Source organism: Anarrhichthys ocellatus, unplaced genomic scaffold (assembly GCF_004355925.1).
Source record: "Anarrhichthys ocellatus isolate YVR2014 unplaced genomic scaffold, GSC_Weel_1.0 scaffold5, whole genome shotgun sequence".
In the NCBI taxonomy this organism is placed as follows: Eukaryota; Metazoa; Chordata; class Actinopteri; order Perciformes; family Anarhichadidae; genus Anarrhichthys; species Anarrhichthys ocellatus.
Window position 1 is genome coordinate 9,845,380 of NW_022280035.1, and position 26,217 is coordinate 9,871,596.

At 41.0% G+C, this 26,217-nt stretch overlaps 1 protein-coding gene across 4 annotated transcripts; it reads left to right on the forward strand.

The window, feature by feature from the left end:
- Positions 1-1,973: 1,973 nt before the first annotated feature.
- On the forward strand, positions 1,974-12,692 carry kcna2b (potassium voltage-gated channel, shaker-related subfamily, member 2b). Of its 4 annotated transcripts, none has more exons than XM_031844466.1 (2): positions 1,974-8,413; positions 9,160-12,692. In XM_031844466.1, the coding sequence occupies exon 2, from the start codon at positions 9,302-9,304 to the stop codon at positions 10,802-10,804; it is 1,503 nt and encodes a 500-aa protein (XP_031700326.1). In that variant the 5' UTR covers positions 1,974-8,413; positions 9,160-9,301; the 3' UTR covers positions 10,805-12,692. The 4 variants fall into 4 exon arrangements, with proteins under 4 accessions (XP_031700326.1, XP_031700324.1, XP_031700327.1 ...); XM_031844464.1 differs by having other exon boundaries at positions 9,185-12,692; XM_031844467.1 differs by having other exon boundaries at positions 1,974-7,442; positions 8,270-12,692.
- Positions 12,693-26,217: the final 13,525 nt, after the last annotated feature.

Sequence of the window (26,217 nt, forward strand, 5' to 3'; positions counted from 1 at the left end):
TCAATTACTGAGAGAATGGTACTCATTTATGTTTTGGAGAATATCTAGGTCCAATTACAGACCTTCTTGCCTGATATGTGTGAGTACTGTATGTTTTGATTATGTCATGACGAGAGACATTTGAAACAACTTTCTCTGTGTGGATGTTATACAGTTAATCCACTTATCATTCACTCCAGTATGGTGTTGTTTAATAGATGCAACCTATTCAATTTGTATTTCATTATTCACCAGGATAAAGGTGAAAAAAGCATGCCATTGTTTACAGTAGGACACAAGATCCAGTGATTTCAGTGCTTTTACAATATCAAAATGTGATTCTGTGCATGACAAATACGATAGTGGCATTATAAAAGCTGTAATCGTTCAATGTTAATCTAATTTCACAAGATAATCGCATCATTAGCATCCATAAATATGCTGTTGGCACTGCTGTTGAATTGTCACTGTTTAATAAGTGTTTCTCATGCAGAGCCGTACACAGTCCTATGGTGTTTGGCTCGCAGCAACAGTCTCCACCGTGATTGTGCTGAACAGACAGAGCAAGGGAACCTCTCTGTATCAGGGTGACTGGGCCAGTTCTTTATGAGAGTATACTTCATCTATTTGCAAACATCAATGCAATAAACATTGACAAATAAAATACTCTATTTCTGTCTGACAGATTTAATAACTGCAACATCACCAGGGATTGAAATTTGGCTTGGAAAAGAAATAGTGATACCCAATTTCAAGAGAACATTATTGCCACACATTAGGCTGCATGGCTGAACCCTAAAGAGACCTGAGCTGTGTATGAGTCCAGTGGAAAACTTCATATCATCTCTGTGGCGCAGGAGGTAAATATTAACATTCTAACAGATGTTTACAGCCATCACACTGTCATCCTGTGTATGAGCAAGTGTGCTTTATTGCTCCAGTGAGCCCACCAGCTCGCTAATAACTCTGCCACATCTCTAGGCTATTGTGTGTCCACGAGTACCAAACCGCCTTTATTTAAGGTGATTGGATATGTGGTAATAGTTGTTGACTAAATACTCCAGATGTTTATCAGTGCAGCACAATTATGGACAACCCGTATCGCCTTTTAAACTATTTATCTACCTGGCTCTTTGCTGTTTTTTTTTTCTTTCTCTCTCTGGCTTTACTACTATACATGTTGGTGAAAGATATCTGCCTTTGAGATCACAAAAATACCTATGACGTCATCAAAGCTCACCGCCAGCCATGGCGCTTCACCAGGGAAATCGCCATAGCAACAAGGGAAGGTTGTCGAGCGAGTTGAAGAGACTGTAGAACAGACTCGGCCCTCTTCAGGTGCACTGAAGGTATCAAGCTGTCTGCAATCACATCATCAGTGTTTATGTGCACATGACTTCTGAGAAGGGCGAGTGTGGGTCGTGCGTCACTTTGTGTGTCTGTGTGTTTTGAGTGTGTGTCTGGAAGAGGATCGGGGTATTGCCCATGTGGGTTGGGTCTCACCATGCAGGGACTCCATTTGAACGGCACGTCCAAGTGGAGATGATGCCAACAGCAGATTGAATGTGCACGCGCACACATACACAAATGTCAGCATAAGAGGATCACAGAGTGTCAGCAATAGCTAATTCTCCTACATATGTGGCTGAACTACTTCATTCTCATTCACCCGCCCCTGCACTCAGGTCAAACATGTCAAATTATCTGTCTGTCCCACGCACTCGCCTTAAGACCCGTGGTGACCGAGCCTTTGAGGCAGTAGCACCGAGGTTGTGGAAGGCTCTGCCTGCACCCCTACGGTTTGCTGTTTCTGTGAACTTGTTCAAAAATCAGCTCAAGACACACCTGTTTAGACTGCCATTTGGGTAAAAACTCATCTCCTAGGCCTGCTTTTATGTTTTAATTTTGTACTTTCTGTTTTCTGTGCTTTTTTAAATGTAAATTATTGGCCCTCAAATGGTCACATTGTGTTTTTTATGTTTGTAATTCTGCTCCTGTTAAGCACTTTGTGACTAATGTCTGTGAAAAGCACTTTATAAATAAATCTTACTTACTTACTAATGACTAAAGGATATTCTAACATCTTTAGGAAGTTGGAATGACTGATTTTATTTTTGTTGTGGGGTCACTTGGGGGGCAACAGAAACAATGTGTCAATACAACATTGACATATGATCAGCTTTAAGTTGATATGGGTGTGTTTGTGTCCACCTGGTAATATTCTCTCTCTCAGCTCTGTTTTTGGTCTCTACTAACTGCGTAGGTGCTAAATCTTTAACTGCTAAATGATCCGCTTTGTTCACAATTAATAAACAATTGTCTGTTTGCCGTTGGTGCTGAGCCGAGCCAAACAACACTGTGAGAGTGAACCAAAACAGTTGACTCTCACTCCCTTTTGAAATGAATACAATAATGATTACAAATGTCCCTAACATACAAAACATGATAGAAGATAAGATAACACTTTTGATTTCCCTCACACCTGCCACCTACAATGCATTTTTCTCTGTGACTTGCAGTTATGTGTTATTTCCATGTTCAGTAGCAGAGCCATGCCATTGGTAGCTGGGAAGGATGGTTGCTAAGGGTGATGATGCTGTTGCTAGTGCTTCTGACTAATTCTGGATGCTGATTGGCTGATCAGTTACAGTTTCCAGCCACAAGCTGAGTAGACAAGGTGGGACTGCCCATCCAGACATGTGTATTGTATGTAAACACACAAAACAATCTCAGACAAACACACTCAAACACATGCAGGCGCACAAATAAAAAAACATTCAAAACAATACCTGCAGCATATTCAGACACAGATGACATAATAGATTTTTTTTTCTAGCTGTTGGAGGGGTGATCTGCTGCCAGTCATCTCGGTTTTTGCTGTCAAAACAAACAGATGGTGGAGAGGGTGATAGTGTGAAACAGCGAGAGATGCTGCTGTGCTCTGCTGGATGACTCATCACTCTGTCACTGTGACCTTTATCTGCTACCCTCTCCACCTCTGTTGTCCCGTCTCCTCCATTCATTTTCATTTTCTGCACATGTTTAACTTCATTTCCTGCTGACTGTGTTCGTCTCCTCACTTGCTCCTCCACCAAGCCTCTTCTCTGCAACGCGTATGAGCTCTTCCTGACGTCATTCCAACCTTTTCCTCGCTTTTCCGTCCTCCCTTGCGTCCTCCGCTCCTGTCACCATCATTTCTGTGGGGTCGGGTGTTGCCGTCCTCAACGAGGCTCCGGTATGCTGGCTCTGACACGGTGCTGCCACAAGTCCCTGTCAAGTAAGACACACACCACCGACAGAATGGCAACAGACTGGGGCTCATATACATTAGCTGTTGATTTGATTGAACTGACTAGACAGGCTGCACTTAACTGCTGCTTGCAGTGTGGGAAGAAAACACTTGCTAGGGGAGATTTGCACGTCATTCAATTAATGTTTCAAAGCATGCTGCTGAGCCTCATTGTAAAGGAGATCTCTTCATATGGCAAACATATTCAGCTGTGCATACTCTTGCAGTATAGATATCATTAATATACTCCCAACTTTCCTCCCTAAGCTAAGCCACACCTCCAGACCAGTTGGGTCATTGATTTTCTTCTCTCTTGTTTTCGAAGGCTGTGAGAACAACATAAAGTGAAACCACATCCAGAATCAATAATAGAGTACTCTACTCCAAAGGTGAGGACATATCTCATCATGAAAGCAGTGATCCTCATCAGCCTGGCTGCTCTCAACAGGCAGGTAGGCAACTTCCAAGGTCAATCTCTAAATATAGAGGGACCCCAGAGGGAGACATGCAGGGAGAGAGATAAGTGAGGGGAGAAAATGAAGAAGGATGAAGGGACAAAAAAAAGCTGATGTGGTAATTAAGTTTCTTGGCTCATTGTCATAGAGGAGAATGCCTGTTGCGGAGTGCTATTTAGATGCCTACACGCAAAAATGAATTAGGAATAAAATCAGGATTTCCTTGTGTTCACAGGGAAATGGAAGGTAAACAGTTTCTTGTCTTGGAGCTATAAAGAAACATGGAGTCAGTATGACTTTGTCTAAATGTGTGTGTCAGTGTGTGCACATGTTCTAGTAGTGACTGCATGCACATGCCAATACAGTATGCTATTACATCTGTATGTGAGTGTGTTGTGAGTGAGTGATCACCTGCTGCAGCACCAGCAGAGGTCATCCAGGACAGAGCCCCTCCCCTGCAGTCTGCTGTCATAAGTTGGATCAGCGCCCTCCTCTCTCCTTCACTCCGTCTGTTACTCACGCTCATCATCCCTCTCTCGCTTCCACACATTCTGCTGCATAGAAAAGGGTGGAGATTTTTAGGCGTGCAGGTGTGCTGACTCACATACTGACACACAAATATGCTGATCATCTCACAACATATCTCAACTGAGCTATTTGTGTGGGATTGCAGTGACGGATCAAAAACTCATTTATTCTCTGAGTAGAATAATTGTATTAATTGTGCTTATATCTTGGGAACAAGGGGTTCTATGCACATTGTGTGTAGAGTGGGAACTCCCTGCACGTTCATGTTGTCCTCACTATTTCATACACATTTCTGAAATGTTGGGGTGCCCCGTTAGCCATGGGCCCCTGTCCAGCCACAGCAATGCACCAGCTGGCACAAGAGAACACGGTCACAAATTGCTCGATGAAAGAAAAAATATGTATTTTTTAAACAATGAAAAAGTGCTCAGATGTGATTACAGGCAGTCATGTGGGGTTGTTAGTTGAAAAGCATCCTTAAGTTTCTTTATGAGGTTCCATGTGGTCTGCTCGGCTGAATACAAAACAGAATCAATGGTTCCTTCTGCTGAGACTTGGCACAACCTGAAGGTGAGAGGGAACTGGAAACAGAATTGAGGATTTAAAATGGTTGGAGAATTAACAGCCCTCAAAACTCTAGATCAACTGCACAAGAAATATGAAACTATCAGTTGCCTACTTTATTCTATAGATCAGAGGTTTTCAAACACTAAGGGTCCTCCTCAGACAAAATCAAGACAGCTCTGCGCGAACACTCAAATTCATATTTAAATTTATATATTTATGGAATCCGTCGCTCCTCCTTATTTTTTGTCTTGCAGTTGGCAAACCGGAAGCATATTGTTATGGATTCAGTGAGTTCTTATGTGGGCTACAACTAAAAAATGTTTACGTTATGGCAGCATTGAAATATGCTTCATTAACCATTAGCCTTTCCTGTTTGGCTGTACAGTATTCTATAACTGGATTACTTTTATACCAAAGAAAAGGTGTAAATGTTATGATTCTCAGGCAAGTTCTGGAGGTGTTAGGAGCGGCATTTTTCTATGACCTATCAGTGTAACAGTTTTATGAGCAATGGATTTCGGGGCATAAAGGAAAGTGTAGGGCACTCTGAATCTAATTATAAATTTGTTTCCGATTATGAGATTTTTTTAACACAAATTGTGGCTATCAGGCTTTAGGGGTTCTTTTTTCTGGCTAATTACAGATCTCCCTGGACTAACATCTCTCTTAAACATATCAAACATATTGTCTCTGCACTATCTGCAAAACATTCATTGCCAGTGTTATTCTATTGTTTTCTTGTCTGTTTTTTCCCCCTAGCTGGCAGCTAAAGGTTTGGGTATGATAAGGTTAGATTGTGCCTCAGATGGTTAAGGGATCATTCATTTATGGTTGGGTATGGCTACTAAAACAAGTTGGTTAAAGAAAAGAGTTATGAGCACTGAATTCTAACATGAAACGTTGCCAGTGTATGCAATTTCAAGGTAGTCACAAGAATAAAATGAAACATAAATCATCAGAGAATGACTCGCCTTTCCCCCAACCCCAACTAACTCGATCCCATATCTCATACTCTCTGTGCCCTCTTCCCCATCCTGCTAATAAAACTGTATTCTAGATAATTGCTGTGAATGTGGTGGCAGATAAAGAATCATTACTCTTCTGATACCCAGCATTGGATATTGGTGGCTGGGCTCTTAGATGCCCTCCATTTAGAATTGTGCCCTCTCATTTACAGTCATGGACGATGAGGATTTAAGAGTTCCATCAGTGAGCGTGCTTATGTAAAAGGGTCAATAGCTCATTGAGACCTTCAGCCATCAGCTCTGTGCAGAGTGGGCTACTGCTGCAGTCCCTCTGGGGTTGGGTCATCATCTTAATCAGTATTTTGACACTTTCATTGGAGAAGAATTGCATAACATGTTCGACCTGTCCTTGGACAATAGAAATGGCAGAACAAGGAGAATACATGGGGGAGGACATGTGGAATTCCTCATGTATTCTTTAGGTAGTTGCGTCTCCTTTTTCCTTTCATGTGCGTGTGATTCCCGCGCTCTACCTGAAGACATATCACATGACCCACTTTCAAGCAGTGGAGGAAAAAAGGGCAGGAAGACTGTCTGCAGGGAAACTCCTCTGAACTAGTTATTTGACTGTGTAGCCAATTGGTGTACTTGACATTAATTTCGTCTACTTACATGATTGCAATAACAGCTGTTAGCATTAGTCCTCTGTTTGTGTGAGTGTGTGCCTGTATGTGCTTAACGGGTCTGTGCAATAATTAGTTACAGTACACATGACAAACTACTGGAGCCTGCCTTTGTATTCTTTTATTTTACATTAATTACCTCACTGGGACCACACACCCATAGAGTTCAACTTGTGGGTTCTACCATCATGAGCCCATACTGTAATATTCTTCAAACTAAAGTAACAAAGTACACAGACAAACATGTATACAAATAGATTATCCTTAAACAGACACAGAGGCATGCCAGCAGCCATTCAGACTGATGTGGCAAGTGCTCAAACCATGAGCTATATGAAAATAATGATAAAATGACTCGGTTACGAGTAGTTCAGGCAGGAACTTTGGTGTTCTGCTCAAACAGGACATGCACAGGTAGCTGCTGGCTCATTATCCCTCATTCCCTTAATTCATTGCTCTCATTTCAGTTCAGAGGAAGACTTTCCACATCTGCATGTCTCTTTTCAAATGTTTTCCTGACTGAAATAAAACATTTTACATTTCGTATTCTTTCTATTCATTTTCTTTCTATCTTCGGGCTAGACCAAATTTGCTGTGTGGACATGTTTCTTTGAAAACCGTTACCACCCTGTGGTGGGCGATGCTTCCCCTTTAATGTGTAGCAGAGAGGACAAGAGTGTCGGGGAGCGCAGAGCGATGGGGCGAGGCGCGCGTGAAGATCTTAGTATGCTCCGCGATGCCCGGCTGCAGCCCACGCATCTCAACTATGGTGAATTATGGTGAAATATGAGAGACATGGGAAGAGGCGGCAGCTCAAAAACAGTTGGTCGTGATGAGGTGACACATCCGCTGGACACATTAGTCAAATAAGGGAAGAAGGACAGCTATGAAGGAATGGACTCACGAACCCAAGGCACCTTTTAAGAGGAGACAAACTGGATAAAAATACATGCGTCTGCGCACCAAGAGAACCAGGGTGAATTCCTGCATGCCATTATCTGAAATATATGCTGTAGTCCGACAGATAACGCTATGCTGCTTTGTTTAGTGCATGGAGTCTATTGTGGCTGTCCATGATCCACACAGGAGAGGGTTGCAAATGGCTTGAGCATGTCTAGCACCTGCACTCCAAACTAACTCACTCGCGCTTGCCAGTCCACTACAACACTGTCGTGTAATGTTTGAAAACCCCAGTGCATGAACCGGGCTGCTTTGTCTCCAAATTAGGGGGAAAAAATAGGTTTGCATCTATGAAAAACGCCCTCAGAGGACTGCGTTTTTCCATGGAAAGGGTTGCGAAATTAAGCCTCCATTTGTTACTAATTTGCATCATTGGTGTATTGATATGGTTATTCCCCATCAGAAAAAAAGAGGGTGAAGATAAAGTAAACGAATTAACATTTTAACGAGCTAAAACAAAGATGGAAAACCCTTCAGGAGGAAGACGGACCTGTTTGGAGATCAAACAGGTGATTTCGCTTTAGATGAGATCTGCCATTGGTGCCACCGAGTAGAAATACTGACAACAACGCCTCCCGCAAACCTCCCTTCCCCAATAAGTCTCTGCAGATATCGCAGGATTACATTTGTTGTTGCAGGCGGCAGCGTATTGTTCTGAAGAGGGGGCGTGATATTTTGCTGATGCCAAACATTTTTTAGATTTGCTCACTTTATTCCCAAACCACAACCCCACCCCACCAGCTTCAACCTGTAGCCTTAGCTGCATCACAACATGTAACTTATCTGCTGGTCACTGAGGCGACCTCACGCCTTGTCCCATCTCCCACTTCTGCGCCGATGCAGAGCCAGAGCTTTGGGCGATATATGGCTGGCAGAGAGGAGCTGCTCTGACCGCGGGGGGCTGACTTTTGACCGAACACTTCTGCTGGGCGCATTACCACCAGAGGACACATTGTAAACAAGCATTACAAGCGTCAGTGCACATAGGTAGGACTTGTTTTTTTAAAATTCAGATATTGTTGCTTTAACTACGAAATCACACATATGTGGCTGTCTTTTAAAGTAAAATAGTGTGACCTGAACTAGGCCTAGTCTCCAAAACTATGCATCTTCATACATTTTGATTTTGTGCAGTGGCCTATGAAATTAGAAAGTTGTTGTCAACAAACAGCTCTGCTGTAATGCAGTGGGCTATGTCAACCATATGACAGATATGCTTAAATATAATACTGATAATTTGATCATTGATTTGATGAAGTTTTTCTCAGCTTTTGAAGGGAATGTTGGTCTCATACAGATTGTGTGGAGCACTCAGCATATAATCAGATTTGTTGGTTGTAACTGCACCCTGTGAGAGCTGATACAGTATTACTGGCTGGCATATTGATCCTGCAGTGTTCTCATATGAGAGAGAACTCATAACCTAATACACATAGACACAATGGAGCCAATGTGCTCAAGTGGCTCTGCCCCCCATCTCATGCTTGTTATTTTCAACTGCCCATCTCTTGCCTGTTTACAGGAAGGTCTTGAAATAACACAACATTTCTAGGAATTACTCACAATTTTAGTCAGTAAAAGATGTTCAATTTAACTAATTGATTGTTTCAGAAATATATACCAGTGGATACAAGTTATTAAATATGTATGCTACAAATCTAAATTAACTTTTTCTTGCGCATTGCCATCAAAACTTAACATGGAACACAATGGTTATCACAATAATCTTGCAGTTTTTCTCTGCTTTCTTTCCTGTAGCTCTTCGCAGACGGATCTTCCTGTACCCGAACCTGCGAGTGTGTGGTGCCTTTATCTCCTCGTGGCCCGCCGTGGCCACACCCTGTCTGAAACCTGCAGGTCCCATCTTCCTCCAGCATGACGGTTGCTACCAGCGACCCTGCGGACGAGGCCGCAGCACATCCGGGTCAGCCTCATGACCTGTATGACCCAGAGCTGGATCACGAATGTTGCGAGAGGGTCGTCATCAACATCTCAGGCTTGCGCTTTGAGACACAGCTCAAAACCCTCTCCCAGTTTCCAGAGACGCTGCTGGGGGATCCCAAGAAAAGGATGAGGTATTTTGATCCTCTCCGGAACGAGTACTTTTTTGATCGCAATCGACCGAGTTTTGATGCCATTCTGTATTATTACCAATCTGGAGGGAGGCTGCGACGGCCTGTTAACGTGACCCTGGACATTTTTTCTGAGGAGATCCGGTTTTATGAATTGGGTGAGGAGGCTATGGAAATCTTCAGGGAGGATGAAGGTTTCATAAAGGAAGAGGAGCGGCCTCTGCCAGAGAATGAGTTTCAGAGACAAGTGTGGTTGCTGTTTGAGTATCCAGAGAGCTCAGGTCCTGCGCGCATCATTGCCATCATCTCTGTCATGGTGATTCTTATTTCTATTGTCAGCTTCTGCCTGGAGACATTGCCAGTTTTCCGAAATGATGATGAGGAGATGTACAATTATCCATTACAGTCCATGTCCAACGCCACCTCTACCTATGACAGCTCAGCTTATTATAAGGATCCTTTCTTCATCGTGGAGACCCTCTGTATCATCTGGTTCTCTTTTGAGTTCCTAGTTAGGTTCTTTGCCTGTCCCAGTAAAGCTGGTTTTTTTGGCAACATCATGAACATCATTGATATTGTGGCAATTATCCCCTACTTTATCACCCTGGGTACAGAGCTAGCAGAGAAGCCAGAGGACGGCCAGGCAGGCCAGCAGGCTATGTCTTTGGCTATTCTCCGTGTCATTCGTCTAGTCAGGGTGTTTCGTATCTTTAAACTCTCCCGTCACTCCAAGGGGCTGCAGATCCTGGGACAGACTCTGAAGGCCAGTATGCGCGAGTTAGGCCTCCTCATCTTCTTCCTGTTCATCGGTGTGATCCTCTTCTCCAGTGCTGTCTACTTTGCTGAAGCAGATGAGCCAGATTCCCAGTTCAGCAGCATTCCTGAGGCCTTTTGGTGGGCAGTGGTTTCCATGACCACAGTGGGCTATGGAGACATGGTCCCAACAACCATTGGAGGAAAGATTGTAGGGTCTCTCTGCGCAATTGCCGGTGTGCTGACTATTGCCCTGCCTGTACCTGTCATTGTGTCAAACTTCAACTACTTCTACCACAGAGAGACGGAGGGCGAGGAACAGGCACAGTATCTGAATACCCCAAGTGTGCCTAAAGCCAGCTCAGCAGACGATCTGAAGAAGAGCGGTCGGAGCGGCAGTGGGTCCACTCTCAGTAAATCTGACTATGTGGAGATACAGGAGGCTGTGAACCACAGCACTGAGAACTTCAGACCAGAGGGCATAAAAACAGGAAACTGTACACTGGCCAACACTAACTATGTAAACATCACTAAGATGCGTACAGATGTATAATGTGAGCTACTGTACATGGTTAACTTCAGCTGGGGTCTGTCTGCAAGGGGAGGATTAAGGTGTGACACTATGTATTGAAAAATATATGGCACCCAGTATTTGAGTCCAGAGCAGATACGTGGGTTTAACTTGGAGAAAAGGTCAGTCAAGAGGACCTCTTGTTGTCTCAGATCTTGTGGACCTATCAGCGCATATCATAGAGTGACCACCCATCTTATTTAGGACATTGTCAGTGTCTGCATGGAGTTAGTCTTACCTATGTGACAGTAGTCACCCTGCTGGCAACAGTAGCCAAATAGTAGCCTAACTAGTAATAACCAATATTAACAGTGTTAAGGGACCACTAGTTTCTACCTTCTTGCTCAAACTGCTGCTGGGAGAAGATGCACGATAACAACAATTTACATCAGTGTGACATTTATTTAAAAATGTAACTTAACTTATTAACTTGTGATTAAAAGCAGGCCATATTATCAGCATTCATGAGCAACTTTAATCTGCCGCTCTAACTGCCAAGGTCCTGACTCAGAGAAAAACAAAGTCACCAAGATCACATCTCTACTGTCAGGGGAAAACTGAAATGCGCAAGAAGAGCGCAACAATACGCTTTTGGACCAAATGGTCCTTTGTTGCTTTCTCTGTCTGCCTGAGGGCCCTAGCATTCATCTCTTGGCCACTTCTAGATATGTCCAGTGCAAGCTAGTGGTTTCTGTTGAGACCAACAGATATATGATGTCCTGTGCTGTATTACCGGACCATAAATAGCACACCTTTTTCCTGCCATTTTTCTTCAATGAAGCTCAAGTGGATTTACAGTAAGAACACTCTCGCCAAGACTTTGCCTTTTTTTGTTTCCAGCCAATGCAGGCTAGCAGGTGGACAAAAGAAATGTCTCAGTAAACAGAATGAATGTTTATTTATTGTTGTGTATTGATTTGGTGTATGTTTTTTTAGTAATATGATGAATGTGTGCTTCTCACCTACATTTTTCGTTGATTAAGATACGTGATGTAGAAAGATAGTGATTGTTTTCTCGGCGGCATTCTGAGTGAGTGCCTATTTCTCCATCCTCTTAACTTTACCTAAAAGTGTCTCTTAAGCCGCCACCCTGGTCCACTGTAACAGATGTACAGTAAGAAGTGTTCAGTTTAACACTGCCCAGCATAAATGTTGCTGTTCTTGACTTCATATCATTCCGCGTTTGTAGAAATACATCAAATGAGATTAAGGGAGTAAACTATAATTACTTTCAACCAAGGTCAAGATTTATGGCAGCAAAGTTAACTTGTTTTATGTATAAGGCTTTTATGGTACTGTATTAACTCTAACAGTTTAAAAGGATTTCTTTAAGGACCAACAACCAAAGACAGAGCACAGTGATAAACTAAAATGAATCTATGACACCTTTAAGGTCATCGTTTCTCATATCACCAATGCCAACTTTGTGATACTCAGTCTGATTTCCACCCAGGGATCAATACAGTATTCTGATTGCTGGATAAGTGGCAAGAAGCAATGACATTTCTCCTCCTAAACAATTGCTAACAATTATTAAACTTTGCCTGCTTCTGGAACAAGTTAAAAGTGTTGTTAGCTCAATTATTAGATCACCAAAGACAAACTGCCACCTGGCATTCTGTATCCTGGGTTGTAAAAGAGATTAATTTTGTTCCCAGTATTTGTTTTTCTTTGTGATACTCAATGCAGTTTAAGCAATCATTCCATTGCCGCATTTTGCCCACATCATTCAGGACCAAGGCTATGTGTCCTTCATCCGCTTTTTATCAAACAGCAACTCTGCTATTGTAGTGCTGAATGTCCTTTGAAGTATTCATTGTAGCATGAATTAGTATGAATAATATTTAAAAAGCAAATTGGCATCAATATATTACTATATCTATACTGCGGCTATGTGCAAAAACTGTATGCTCTAAAAGTATATGTCATGCTTTGCATAAGCATCTTCTTGCCATTGTTATTTGAGATATTATTGAGTCCCAATCTATGTGAATTAGTTACCTAGAGAGGGTTGCGTGTCCACGGAAAGATTTAACTCTCACGAATGTATGGAGAAAGTAACAACAGGTTCAACATGAGAGAAAACAGGGACGGTTTGAGAGGGAAGGAGAGTCCAAATCCACACGCCAGACTCCACAACAGGGATAGCTAAACGTTTGATCAACATTTCAGAGGTTAACTAACGCTAGCTTAAGTTTTAACGTCTTTATAGTCAGTTGCAGTCACAACCCAGTAACTGTGTCTTATAGTGAAAGCACAACAGCAGCTACTACTGTATCTGCTGCCAGCCCAGTGGAAGCACAGATTCAAACAGTCAGTCGGGCAGAGTTTTTGCCCTGCCAAGTGCATCATAATGCTCCAAGGGACTGTCTGAGTGCGCTTATCTCTGATATATAGGCCCATCACGCTCAGTGTGCAGTGTTGTGTGTGTGTGTGTGTGTGTGTGTGTGTGCGTGTGCGTGTGTGAGTGACAGAGAAAATAAAAGAGACAAAGAGATTGTGAGAAATAGAGAGCTTTTAGACTCAGAGATTAGCACTTATCTAAGACACTGGTTTTCTTGACTCCAGGTCTATATATTCTACTCGATCTAAGCACACTGATTACAGCCTGTGCATATCTTCAACACATGCACGTAGTACATTAAACAAAGAGGAAGGAATGTCCTGCTACACTCACTAGAGATGAGATCTATGAGCATGTGTTGACTTATGAGATAAGCTGCAGTATCAGCCGAGTACTGGGGATTGCAGGAGGGAGAGGAAAGGTTGGGAAGGAAAATACGATAATGAAAGAATGATAAACTCTGCCCACACCCTCTTTTTCTGTCTGATCTGATGTGTACTTGTATTCTTTAAAACTGTTTTTCTGTACTGGAACACCTATGTGACTTTATGTGGCTTGAAAGCTTCGCCTGGACTATTGAAGTGAATCTCTGTCGAGACTGAAAACGTTCTTTTGAAGAAACCAACAGTCAGCATCATCTTAACCAAGGAAAACACATCTTTGCTGCGTCATTGCTGTACTCCACATACAAGAGGACACACACTGCCTGTGATGGTCATGTTTTGCTGTCAGGACAGACACCTATTGAACTTCAAGGCCACAAAGTGAATGGTCTCAAACCCACTATTGGTGGTGAACAGACGTAGCCATGTAAACAATGTATCTAAGAGTTACAGCTGCTTTCAATGATGTCTTGAAATGCCTAAAGCTTCAACTTTAAAACAAGCTTGTACAGATTCCTGTGTAGCGGGGAGTCAAAGTGTATGCTGGCTGAATTAATCCAAGAAACTTAAGTTGTATGTAAGTGAATTATCTCTTAGGTTGAATATGCTCCAAGGACTAAGGAGGGATTAAGGAATGAATAGGAAATATGATTTCTATGAGAACTTTAACTTATTTGTGTCATCAGACACCGTATAAATGAACTGTTGTTTGTTTTTTTCTATATGTTTTTCTATTTGACTGTTATTATCAGCTCACTCGGAGCAGGGACTGAGGTTTGACTAGAATACACACGCAGGCCTTGGTCAAATAGATTCTGTCTGTAATGTCTTAATACATATTTACCCCCAGACAACCAGCTCCTCTTACTTTATTTCCTCTACCTTCTTCAACTCTTTGCCACTTTGCTATTTGACACAAATATTGTGTGTATGAGATTTAGATAACCCTCAGCTTCTTCACTAGCTGTCTTTAGCTTTTGCAGCCTCTACTCAGCTTTCAGTATACGGTCTGTGTTTTTTCTTGTTAGGAAAAAGACTGAACCATGAAGCAAACCGTCCATTATTGCATAAAGGAAACATGGATCTGAACATTTGTCATGCCCTTCACGAGGACCTTCAGTGAAAACTGATTCATAGAGAATATTGATAGAGAATTACTGGCATCATTTAATATAGTTGCAAATTATAAACCTACTGTGAATATCATAATATCAATAATAACATCTTGATTATAACCTCAAGCTACTGTTGTGTCTTTCTTATGTGATCTAAAGAACCATTTGTGAAGATTAAGGGAAAAAGATAAACAAATTTGCAATTCTACATTAATAATGGACTCAGATCAGTTTGTCTCATAATGATATATTATCATGTTAGCCCAAACCAGCAGATTTTTGTCTTTTATGTTTTTCACCATTACTATATTCTTTGTATGTCTGACATTCCATAATTAAGCAGAAGATGATTCCTCAAACTTTAAATCAGTGACTGTTTTCATGACATCCAAAACATGGCAAAGTCCCTGAAGCATACAGTTTTGTATCATATCTAATTCTTCCTCGGTGCTCTTACAGCTAAATAGGGGCTGATGTATTTTTGTAGGCCAACCCCGGAAGATAGCTTCCCACTGGTTCCCTCGACAAAAAGTCGATGGGTTTCTTTCATTGGATTTTGGAATACGAACAAGTTTTGTGTAGCAAGATGATCTTACAAATGAACATCACTTTTATGATTTTTAAGCATGAATGCAATGGCCAGATGTAAAAAGCTAATGTCAGTCTCTGAACTAACTACATCACGGAGCATGAGTATACACAACAAGGTACCATATACAATTTAAATTGATGATTGCGTCACTGGAGCGGCCGCTCTTGTGTCCATTAAAGAAGTAATATTTTAATTGACTATCGACCCTTCCCTCAATAGTTTTTATGTCCCACTTCTCTCCTTAAGTGAACCGTATGCTCTGCGTAAGCTTCTGTTTATAAAACCAGCAACGGTGAACCTGAGGAAGAGAGAGGAGAGCAAAACGCTCTTGACTCCTGGTTCAACGTAGAGTGGGACAAGTACAAACAAACTCTGTATCAGTGCCATTTCATAGAGTTTTACACTTCCCCAGGAGATGAAAATGTTTATCTCTCCCCTCATTGTCTTTTCCTTGCGCTTATATCGCTGCTGCGTGAATTTGATCTCACTTACACTCTCTATTATTTGACCCTCTCAGATTTCCTTTCCCACACATTTTCTCTTGTGCTCATCTCTCTCCATCTCTGCCTCTCCACCAGCACTAAGCACCAAAGTAATGCACAGTGGGTGATGTGATGCTCCTCTCAGACATATATTAGGAGTATAATGCTCCCTCTGGTACACCTCAGTTGGCTGGGTTCCGGTATGTCAGCTAAGGACAGTATACAGGCATCCTTCCAGCTAACTGATGGGTATTGATCCACTGATTGCTGTTTGATTATCTACGTATTAAACAGAAGCTTGGCTCAAGTTTTCTTTAAGCCAGCCAGACAGCCACTATTCCTGCATCCTGCAACAATATCACACATCCCGTCTTACAATGCAATTCAGGTTGTTCCCTGTTTTTGTCCTGACTTGCGCTTTTACTTTTGTCTGCAACATTTATTTAATGATTTAAAGTAGCCAGGAGAAAATTATCAAAATAATGTGTTACCAATTTGTTTGACTGCCCAGTTTCTTTCATTTTGATGGACACAAGAGCATTTGTCTTTGTATGCTTTAGGGATATACCCAACAGACCAAGTGATTGCCTCACATGCTGTGAATATTTTTTCATAGCAAAATTAGCTGATTTACAACCTAATACACAGCCCAGTTGATAGCCTGTCAACCTTAGCTTCCTTTATAGCACACCAGGTTCCATAGGGGAAACCTGTGTACGTACTATGTGCATATTTGTACGTACGTCTGTGTGTGTGTGTGGAGGAGGGGAAACCGTTTTTATCACTCCTGTACCAACAGTGGAAGCCCGTTATAGTAACCTCCTCTATTAATAGCAGACACAGCATGTTTCCCTTATGTTTAAAGGGGATATCTCCTTCTTGCTTTGGATAGTTAAACAGCCAAAAGAACTGTGTATATTGCTTTGTTTATAGTCATTTTAAGTGTGGAGGACCAGCTTTTTTTGTTGGATCAGTAGTTTTTGTTGAACAAAATACATCAAATGAAGGGATGATGCATGGTTGAAATAGGGAGTGCGTAATAGAGGAGCTGGAGTGGGAGTTAGGTCAGACATTGGGTGGACGTATGAGAAAAGAAGGACAACACTGGGGATTTTCAGCTTGTCAATGTGTTTAATGAGCTGAATTGATTCATGAGTTTGGCCTACATTCTGTAGTCTGCTCTTCATCATATACCTTTACTTACAGCCAAACACAGCGCGGCAAGGGTCTTCAATGTTATCTTAGCTGATAAGATGTATTTATGGTATGGAATAGCTGTTTACAGTGAGTTGATTTTAAGAGCTGTGTTTAACATAGTGACATCTCTCATATTATTAGAAGATGTTCACATAAACCACATAAAATAGAGCGAGGAATTTCAAGACAATTTTTGTAAATAATACATATGGCATATAAATCCTTATTTCTGCAGTTGATTTGCAGATAGTCCAGTATATATGGATGACAAATCATAAATACATCCATATTTGACATAATGAGAAGGAGGCTTTTCCTATAAACCAAAAGGAAATCTACTGATATCTTTATTTCCCAACGTGCTGTTTATTTACTGTACTGTATCTGTCTTTATCTCAGCCGGCAACAAAGTTAAGCATGTGGAGGCAAAACAACCACAAGGCATAGGGTAACATGTGGAGAGGATTAACAAGATAGCCTAGTTTACCAAGCACGGCAGTGACCTAACCCTGACCTACCAACAGGAGTCCCCGCAGACCTTTTATAAAATAACAATAATCTGTTTTTTTTCTTCAGATGACATTAACTACATAACTAATAATGTTTTGAGAAGAAGGTATGTATGTTTAAAGGACAGAGACATCCACTCAACTAAAGGGTATCAATTAAAACAGTGAGCAAAAGGCATATCACATGCCCTCATCATTCAGCTACAAATACATTTCTATTGACTGAGTGGTCAGAGGATGAAGGGTTTCCTTTAAAGTTGCCTGCTGTGCGAAGTTTGTCATTCACTTTTTGTCTTTATGGCCCACATCATTTCACCAGTAACTCACACATACATACACACATACTCCACTAATTCCCTTCCTGTTCTTTAATCTTCCCCCTAGTGTCCATGAGCAGGCCTGCAATTGTCTGAGTATACTAAACTTAGATCCTTTACTCTCTCTATGTGCATTACTGGTAAGCTGTGCAGCACACCTTTGAATACTGTGTGTGTGTGTGTGTGTGTGTGTGTGTGTGTGTGTGTGTGTGTGTGTGTGTGTGTGTGTGTGTGTGGGTGGGTGTGTGTGTGTGTGTGTTTTTACCAAATTCACCCAATTAATTTTTTCACATTTTACTGTAAATGTTTGTGTCAAACTACACTAAACATATCTATAAGTAAGGAAACAAAAGAAAATAAATATTTTTTTGTTTTGTTTAAATGTTTTGTGGGGAAAAAAGAAAGTGGTTTCAGTTCTACTTTTCTTGTTTCATTACAGTAAAAAAAAGGTGAGCAGCTCTGCAACAGAAAATAAGCCATTAACAACCTGGACACACCACTACCACAAACAAATCTGTCTGTTTGTTTTGGGCAAAGTGCAATAATTATCACCACAGTGAAGAAACATACAAATGATACCCACTTCCTCTCCTTTCTGTACCTCGACAGACTCATTACTCAGAGACATGATATGGGGGCTTAAAATATCCCTACCGCATAAATAATGAATGAACTCAAAAACCACGTTCTACAATCCCTCCTGGTCTCCATTTTCCTTTTCTGTTTTATCCCTCGATCTTTGATCTCTTTTGGTATTTCTTTCCTCCTTTGGTGCGTTCTTACTCTCCTATGTCTGAAGTTTAACTTTGCTTTGTTGTATGAATTATCTTGTACCTGCAAGAACACTGTAAAACACAGATTTGCAGATGTGGCCACAGTGGAGACACACACACACACACACACACACACACACACACACACACACACACACACACACGCACACACTAATCAGGTCTTTGTTTTTGTTTTTCGTGCCTCTTAGTGTATTGATCAAGAATGCATCAGAAGTGGATTACTTAATGGGTTGATGATTGGAGAGCATTAGCAGTGACTTATAGTAGATGTATCTCAAACTCAATTGACTGTCTCTCCATTTGTTTGGTCTCCTGTGTTGAAACACCCAACCCAACAAGAAGATAGCTCTTTTTTCATATACATTTAGCATTACAGTATCCTTCATTGCTAGTAGGAAAATCTGTGATATGGATAGAGAGTAACCCAGACGTTTCACCACCCACCTGCATTATCACTCTTCACTTATAAGCATTAAACATAGGAGAGGAAGCGTGAAACGTCATCAAGGATAAGGCTCAATAAAGATGGTGGGTACTGGATCAATGCAAAATATGATTAAAATGTAGGCTATTTGTTCTCCTGGAGATAAATAAAAAAAATAACTAGCTGACACGACACCAAAAGAAAAAACCGCAACCCTAATTTAACAGACTTTTCAGATTCAACAGATCTTTCCTCTTTCCCGTCGTCCACTTTATCTTTGTAATTGGCTACCGCTGCTCTTTGGCCTATTCCCGGGACACAAATGGGAAAACGGAGCACAAAGGGTGTTGGCAGTAACAACTTTTGGAGGAATATAAAATAATCAGAGAATTGTGAGTGAATGAGATAAGACCAAGAGAGTCTGTTGAGACATGTAGTCTAGGCTTCATGGAAGAAGACAGCTCTACTCATGAATATGAATTAGGATGGTGGAAACACACACAAACAGGCAGAATTATCCTGACTTGTGTGTCTGAGAAACAGTGAGATACATCTCGTCCCTAAATAAGGGACTTGAAAAATCAAGAACACATGCCTGAAGGATGGGGCCAAATAAATTTGAGAGTGTAGCCCAATATTTATAGATTTAAAAAAAATATTCTTTAGACTAAAGGATATATAAGAGAACATTAAGAATAACAAAAGAACATATTTGATGCTTATCGAGTGGTGGCAACAATACAGACATAAATATGGAACCAGTTCTCTTTATTTCAGATTTGAGCAGTTTTGATATATTTGTTACATAACTGATATGTGGCTATGCACTTCAAACTGCAGAACCATGTCCATTTTACTGTAAAAACACCAACGACTCGGTATGCCTCGGGGAAACAGCTGCATTTTTTTAAAGGAGCTATAGGGGACATTGCTTTGAAAACAATTAGATGTGATACACTATAATCAACCGTTATTGGGGGAAATAGTGCATCCTTGAAACTGACTTTAGACAGGTCACATTTTTAAACAAATGCAAACCAAATCAAATCAAACCAAAAACTTAAATTTAAGAACTAAGGCCTGAAAAGTAAACAAAGTGCAGTGCCACCAGAAGCCTGCAGAGGGAAGCCTATCCATACTGTGCATGCTACTCAACTCTGTCCCAATCAATGTTCAGTCAGAAAGGAGCCAGACAGTGGCATCCCCTCCCCAGCGTGAGGCTGCTCACAGGTCCTGGGGTCAGCCAGTGGAAGCATCTGAGTCAGATACATCTATTTAAACAGTGATGACGGGAAATGTATGACAGTAATGCAGTGAATCCCTCTTATTTAACCATGGAGAGTTTCCCTTTTGATATGCACAGCCCAGGTGAAATACAATATATGTACTTATAAATGGACATGCAATAGATAACAAAGTGGAATTGCAAAACAGTAAAATGTCTTTATGGAATGCAGGACTAAAAACCAAAGTATTGGTTCACATGTTTTTCAGGGCCATCTCAAAACAACTACAACTCAACTCTTTTAAAGGGAAACGGGTCGTGGGGAGTAGTGCTGCATATGTGGAAACACAACTTGTGAACCTATAATTTAAAGACATTTAGTAAAAAAATAATTAGCTCCTTGCCACAGTATTGATTAGAAATGAGGAGAGAAAGTCTGATGGTGGTCAAGAGAGCATAAGGGATAGCCAGGCAGAGGTTAGGAAACAAGCCTTTTAAATCTCCTTAGTCTCTCTCTCTCTCTCTCTCTCTCTCTCTCTCTCTCTCTCTCCCCCCCCTCGAGATAAAGCGACACAGCTTTGGTCGGAGAACTCGGAAGAGAACAGGGATTTTGCAAGCGGGGAATTGGCCAAATTAAACATAATCATGCTGCTGTTATACAACTCTCACATCTGGCCCCAGGGTGATTGGCCGGGACACCTCCGCCGTGCGTGCTGTCGGTGCGGTCAGCCCGGGGGTGACTGGACGCGCGTTGTGGTCAGTCGCTCCAGTGCGCGCTAACCATGAGTCCGGCATGGCCCGGAGCGCCAAACTTTCTCCAACAACGCCCGGAAGTTTGTAGGATCGCACTGAAGGTAGGCCGCTTCGCTCTCCTCCAACAGTCTGTTACAACAAGTGCTACAGACTCCTGTGTGATCCAGCGTTTTTTTTCTTTTTTTCTATTCAACCAGCTGTTGCACAGTCGCGCTGCATGCGCGGTGCTCATGTCTGCCGCTGGAACAACAGAGAAATCACAGCTTAGGCCACTTCTTTTTCTGACCTCTTCCTTTCTTAAGAAATTGAAAACATTTAAAAAATACATTCCTGCTAACAGAGAGAAATGGCGCATGGCTTATCCTTAAGATAATTCTCCCATATATCTGGATACATATATTCTTCTCATTTGGATGTTTGTTACGTCCATCATTCCTTACATTACAGAGTCAGATACTTAGCTTGTACATATTACTTCAGAACTATTTTACGGCATCTGTGATGGTGCATTCGTTTTCCTCTTTTCCATCTCAATTGTTTTCAAATATGTTCAGAATTGAGGAAAGCTAGGACCGTGGCTTGGTTTTTTCTTAGACTGGAAACAGGCCTGGTGTTATAGCTTTAAATAGATATAGTGTTTAATGGGTGCATCATGTTTCATGTAAAACCTTGATCTGCAAAGCGCTGTTGCTTGTATGCGTGTCAAAAACACTGACATACAGTATATATCTATATAGTCATTTTTTATAGTCAATCACAGTTTGACGAAAGATTTTATGTAATGTGTTTTATTTCTCTGTCTGGTTCAGGGTTTCATGTAACACCAAACTATAATGTTTTTCTATATCTTACAAGTGTTGTAGTGTTTAGAGTTTTACCTCTGCATGGATGCATGCATCCATTTCTCCAAACCCTCTTTGATCAAAGTCACAAATGTTATTTATCTCCAACCAAACTTTCTGAAGTTAGTATCTCATTTTTTACAAAACCCCTCAAATCTTCACTGACTCTCTATCTTTCTCCCACCTGTCATAGCTCACACACTCCATTCTGTGATTAATTAACACCTGCGTAACCCAAAAGTTTTTTTTAAGAAATAAGAAACCTTTTATGGCAAAGGAGTTTTTCTTGGTGTTGAGACTTAGTGAAACAGGTCTTTACAGGAAAAGCACATTATGTTTGGTCCATTTTTGTGTGTGTGTGAGTGTGAGTGTGTGTGTGTGTGTGTGTGTGCGTGTGTGTGTGTGTGTGTGTGTGTGTGTGCGTGTGTTTTACTGCTTTTGAGGTAAATCGGAATGACATTTAACATTTTGGTTTTATGTTACATCATGATGATAGGCAAAGGTCAAAAAGAGTTCGATGAAGATGTTAAGTAACATGAAGAGACCTTATATGAATGTTTGAGAAGAAATGAGTGAGATGCAGGCAGACGCAGCACAACATTGCTGATTCAACAGAAGTGACAGAGGAATACAGACCCATGCTGGCACATCAATCTCTGTGCCAGTAATTGAGGAAGCCCCGTCAAATAACAAGAGCTGACATGTTTTTATGTTTCCATACTCAAACAATTAGCAGCGTTCATTGTTTGTCCATATCTAGGAGTAACAAGAAACAATATAACTATATTGCAGTTGGCATATGGTAAATGTCTTCTTACCTCAGACATAATATGTATTTTTTTCTGAAACCAGAGCAGTAGGCAGTATGCTGTCTGTCTGATAACTCCAGCACTATTAGATGGATTTATGGATTTATGTTTACTTCTTCTGATTGAAAGGCATGTACTCTAGATCTGAAATACAGTCACAAGCTTTGTTCCAGGTTTGTTGCGGATGTTTTTGCAATTGAAGTGAATGGTCTTGTCATAAACTGTTGATTTATTCCTCTGATTGAATGAATGACCGTAGTTTGCACCTGTTGGTTAGCCTGTATAATTTCCTCCAGTCTTGTCTTTGTCAAAAGTAGGCCTACAATGTTCTGTTTTTGGATGCTCCGCAGGAAGTTTTGTATTTATCAGGAAGGAAGTGATTTTGTGTGTGTCTGTGTGTGTATGTGTGTGTGTGTGTGTGTGTGTGTGTGTGTGTGTGTGTGTGTGCGGGTGTGTGTCTGTCTGTCTGTCTGTCTGTCTGTCTGTCTGTCTCAAAGGCCAAGGGAGGATTTTGGTCCCAGCTGCTGTGCGCTGGGACTTGGCCTGGAGCCTGCAGACACACCCATGTCAGCATCAGCAGCTTACTTCGTATGAATGCCTCGTGGAGACTGCACGTAGACCACAAATCTGCCCCAGACAGACATATGGGCAAAATGTTATTTAAATGTTTTCAAGCAGTTTGTCAGCTGTCTCTGTGTGTGCATTCAAAATGATGTATTGGTGAACAGTTTTAACTTCCACTCTCTGGATGTGTGATACTTAACAGTCACTCTGGGCTGGACCAGGCTGTGGATTGCAATCAAGCTGCAGTTTGGACTTCTGGAATAATCTTCTGTATTAAATGAATATACAATTCTTGGTTTTCACATCACACTTATGTGTCACAGCATTGGGAAATAAAATGATCATGTGGCAGCAAGGGGGCTATGAATGAGTAAGTACAATTTTATACATTGACAATAATGTCAAGAGCATTACTGAATAATTTATAATTAATTAACTACTGGAGTGACAATGATGTTTAATAATTCCTATATACTTTATTCTACCAGTATGAAATATACCAAAGCTTAATAACACCAATGATAGGTAGGTACAGTAATTAATGTTCCAAAAACCAATCATCCTCAAAAGTCATCATCTGGAAATAAAAATAATTGCTTTTGTCTACTTCAGTGTGCACTTAATCACACATTCACATTTTGAAATTTTGAACACATTAATGTGTCATCATTGCTTCGCATGGTTTTCATTCACAGTGTACTCTTTGCTATAGCGCTTGTGATTTCTAAGTGTGTAATTGTGTTTAGTCTGGAGTTGAAGTTTGAAAATAAAAAACATTGGGGGCGTGGAGTTAAAAAGAAGTGATCGTACTGGACTTCTGTAGCCCGCTTCTTATCTCTTCTCGAGGCTAGCATTTTGAGCTACATTAGCTGCTACTAGCATAACGCACCGAAATCTCCAACCCAACTGATGCATCAGATTTTATCCTGTATTCTGTTGGGTTTTTTGTCTGTTTTGAGTCTAACAATGTTATAGAGTGTAATGCTAAATCGTGGAGTATTCTTTTAAGCGTACCTGAAATACACTTTCGTTTCTACACATAAATTCTGATGACATACCAGTTGTAAGGTGTTAAAAGTGAACATATTGCTCTATATGTTCTGTCTGACAGATATAGAAATATGGAGAATTGAGGTATAAATATGTGACTCGGGCAGCCTTATGTTTCCCTATGTGTGTGTGTGTGTGTGTGTTATTTGTGTATGTGTGCCTATCTGTGATGGCTCGCTAGTATCTGTGTTGATCTGACAGAAGAGATCCCTCGGCTTATAGCACTGAGCTACCCAGCCTGCATTAATCTGCTTAATAGGGTAAAAAACTCCAGGGTCCAAAAATACTAGCTCTACCAACCAATGCCCTCACACAGCCAGAGACCCCCCACCACAACACAGGGACATAACAGAAAGTCCAGCATACAATGTCAACCATACTGTATTTACTTTACCTGGAGGAGAGAAGGCCCCCTGTAGTTCTTTTGACAGAATGAAAAGTTAACCCTAATGCTTTTACACTTGTGCTAGCGCACTTAACAAAATCACCAACTGGGCTCAGCTGCAAACATCTGGCACACTGCAGATGTATTCTTGTAATAATGAATATTATTTCGTAAAGTGTGTTGGAATTTGGACTATTTGTTAAACAGGACACATGCTAAATTGAAACGGCTTCATCAGTGGAAGCTTTAAGCAAATTTGCATCACAGTTTAGGTATATAGTCTATGTAGTATATAGTTTAGCGTAATATTATGTATCAGTGCATTGTCATATAACTTACACTAGATAAGTAACTGGGATAAAAGTGTCCATAGAGAAATATTAGGCAAATTTGCACCAATCTTTCCAGGTGACTCACAACTGATGACAAAGGCAGACCTGAGATCCATTGAGATCAAAATGTTAGGACTTTCCCCAGGATCAGCAGCAAGCAAAAGATCACTTGAAAATTTAATGAAGCCTCTGAAACCTCAAGCCTGAGTGGAATTACTTTGGACACACAAACACACACACACACACACACACACACACACACACACACACACACACACACACACACACAAAGAGAAAAACACACGTGAAAACCCACCTTCCAGCTACTGTCAGAGCTGAGGGTTCGGGAGGCGTAATGGCTGTAATAAACTTTACATGGATCAGGCTTGACCTCTTTGCCTCTTAAACCTTTTATGCTTTAAAAGCTCTGAAGTCCGCAGTCTCGTTCCTACTCAGTCAACAAAGAGCTTTAAAGTCAACTAACGACATGGACATGTTGTTTGTTATCTCTTTATGGAGAGGATATGACTTTAATCCGCTCAGTCGGAGAGAAGCAGTGTGTGTGTAATGTGGAGACAACGAGTGTGCATGACGCATCTTAAGACAGTGACATTGGTGTTACAATGGTTTATATAGCAAATCGTAGGTTGGAAAAGGTTCATTTTAAGTAAATGTTATACAATTATTCCAATTATTATTTGTAGTACCATTGTTATTGTTGTTGTTGTTATTGTTATTATTATTATTATCATCATCATTTTAATTTGTAAGATTTAAATCTCTTCTCCACATGCTTCTCTTGCCGACCAGCTATAGCAAAGGATTGTAGTTAAGCTAGATCTGCCTGAACATCTGCTCATGTTTACACATGTGGTAAAGTCACTGCGCTCAGCTTACTGAAATGCACAGTTGCTCAGCTCAGCATGAAAAGAACCTATTTCCGATAGACTCCCATACTGTCCCACATGTATTTTCTTTCTACTAACTATGTGAAGTGCATGCCTGTATTTGTGTGCACGTGTATTAAGAGTTGTTATCTCATGGGTTGCTCCCACTATAATTCCCCGTATATAAATAGCATGGCAAGAATAGGACCACATGGGTTGGCAGGGGCCCCATACGACACCTCTGTTATTCTGTTATACGCTTTCCTAACACAAGTCAAGGTCACAATGCCTCCTTAGAAGCATTTGTCCTCACAGCAGAGCTACAAGTATCTTTTTCTATGTATATGCAAATGTATTATAGTATATGATATACTGTGTATGTCCACATATA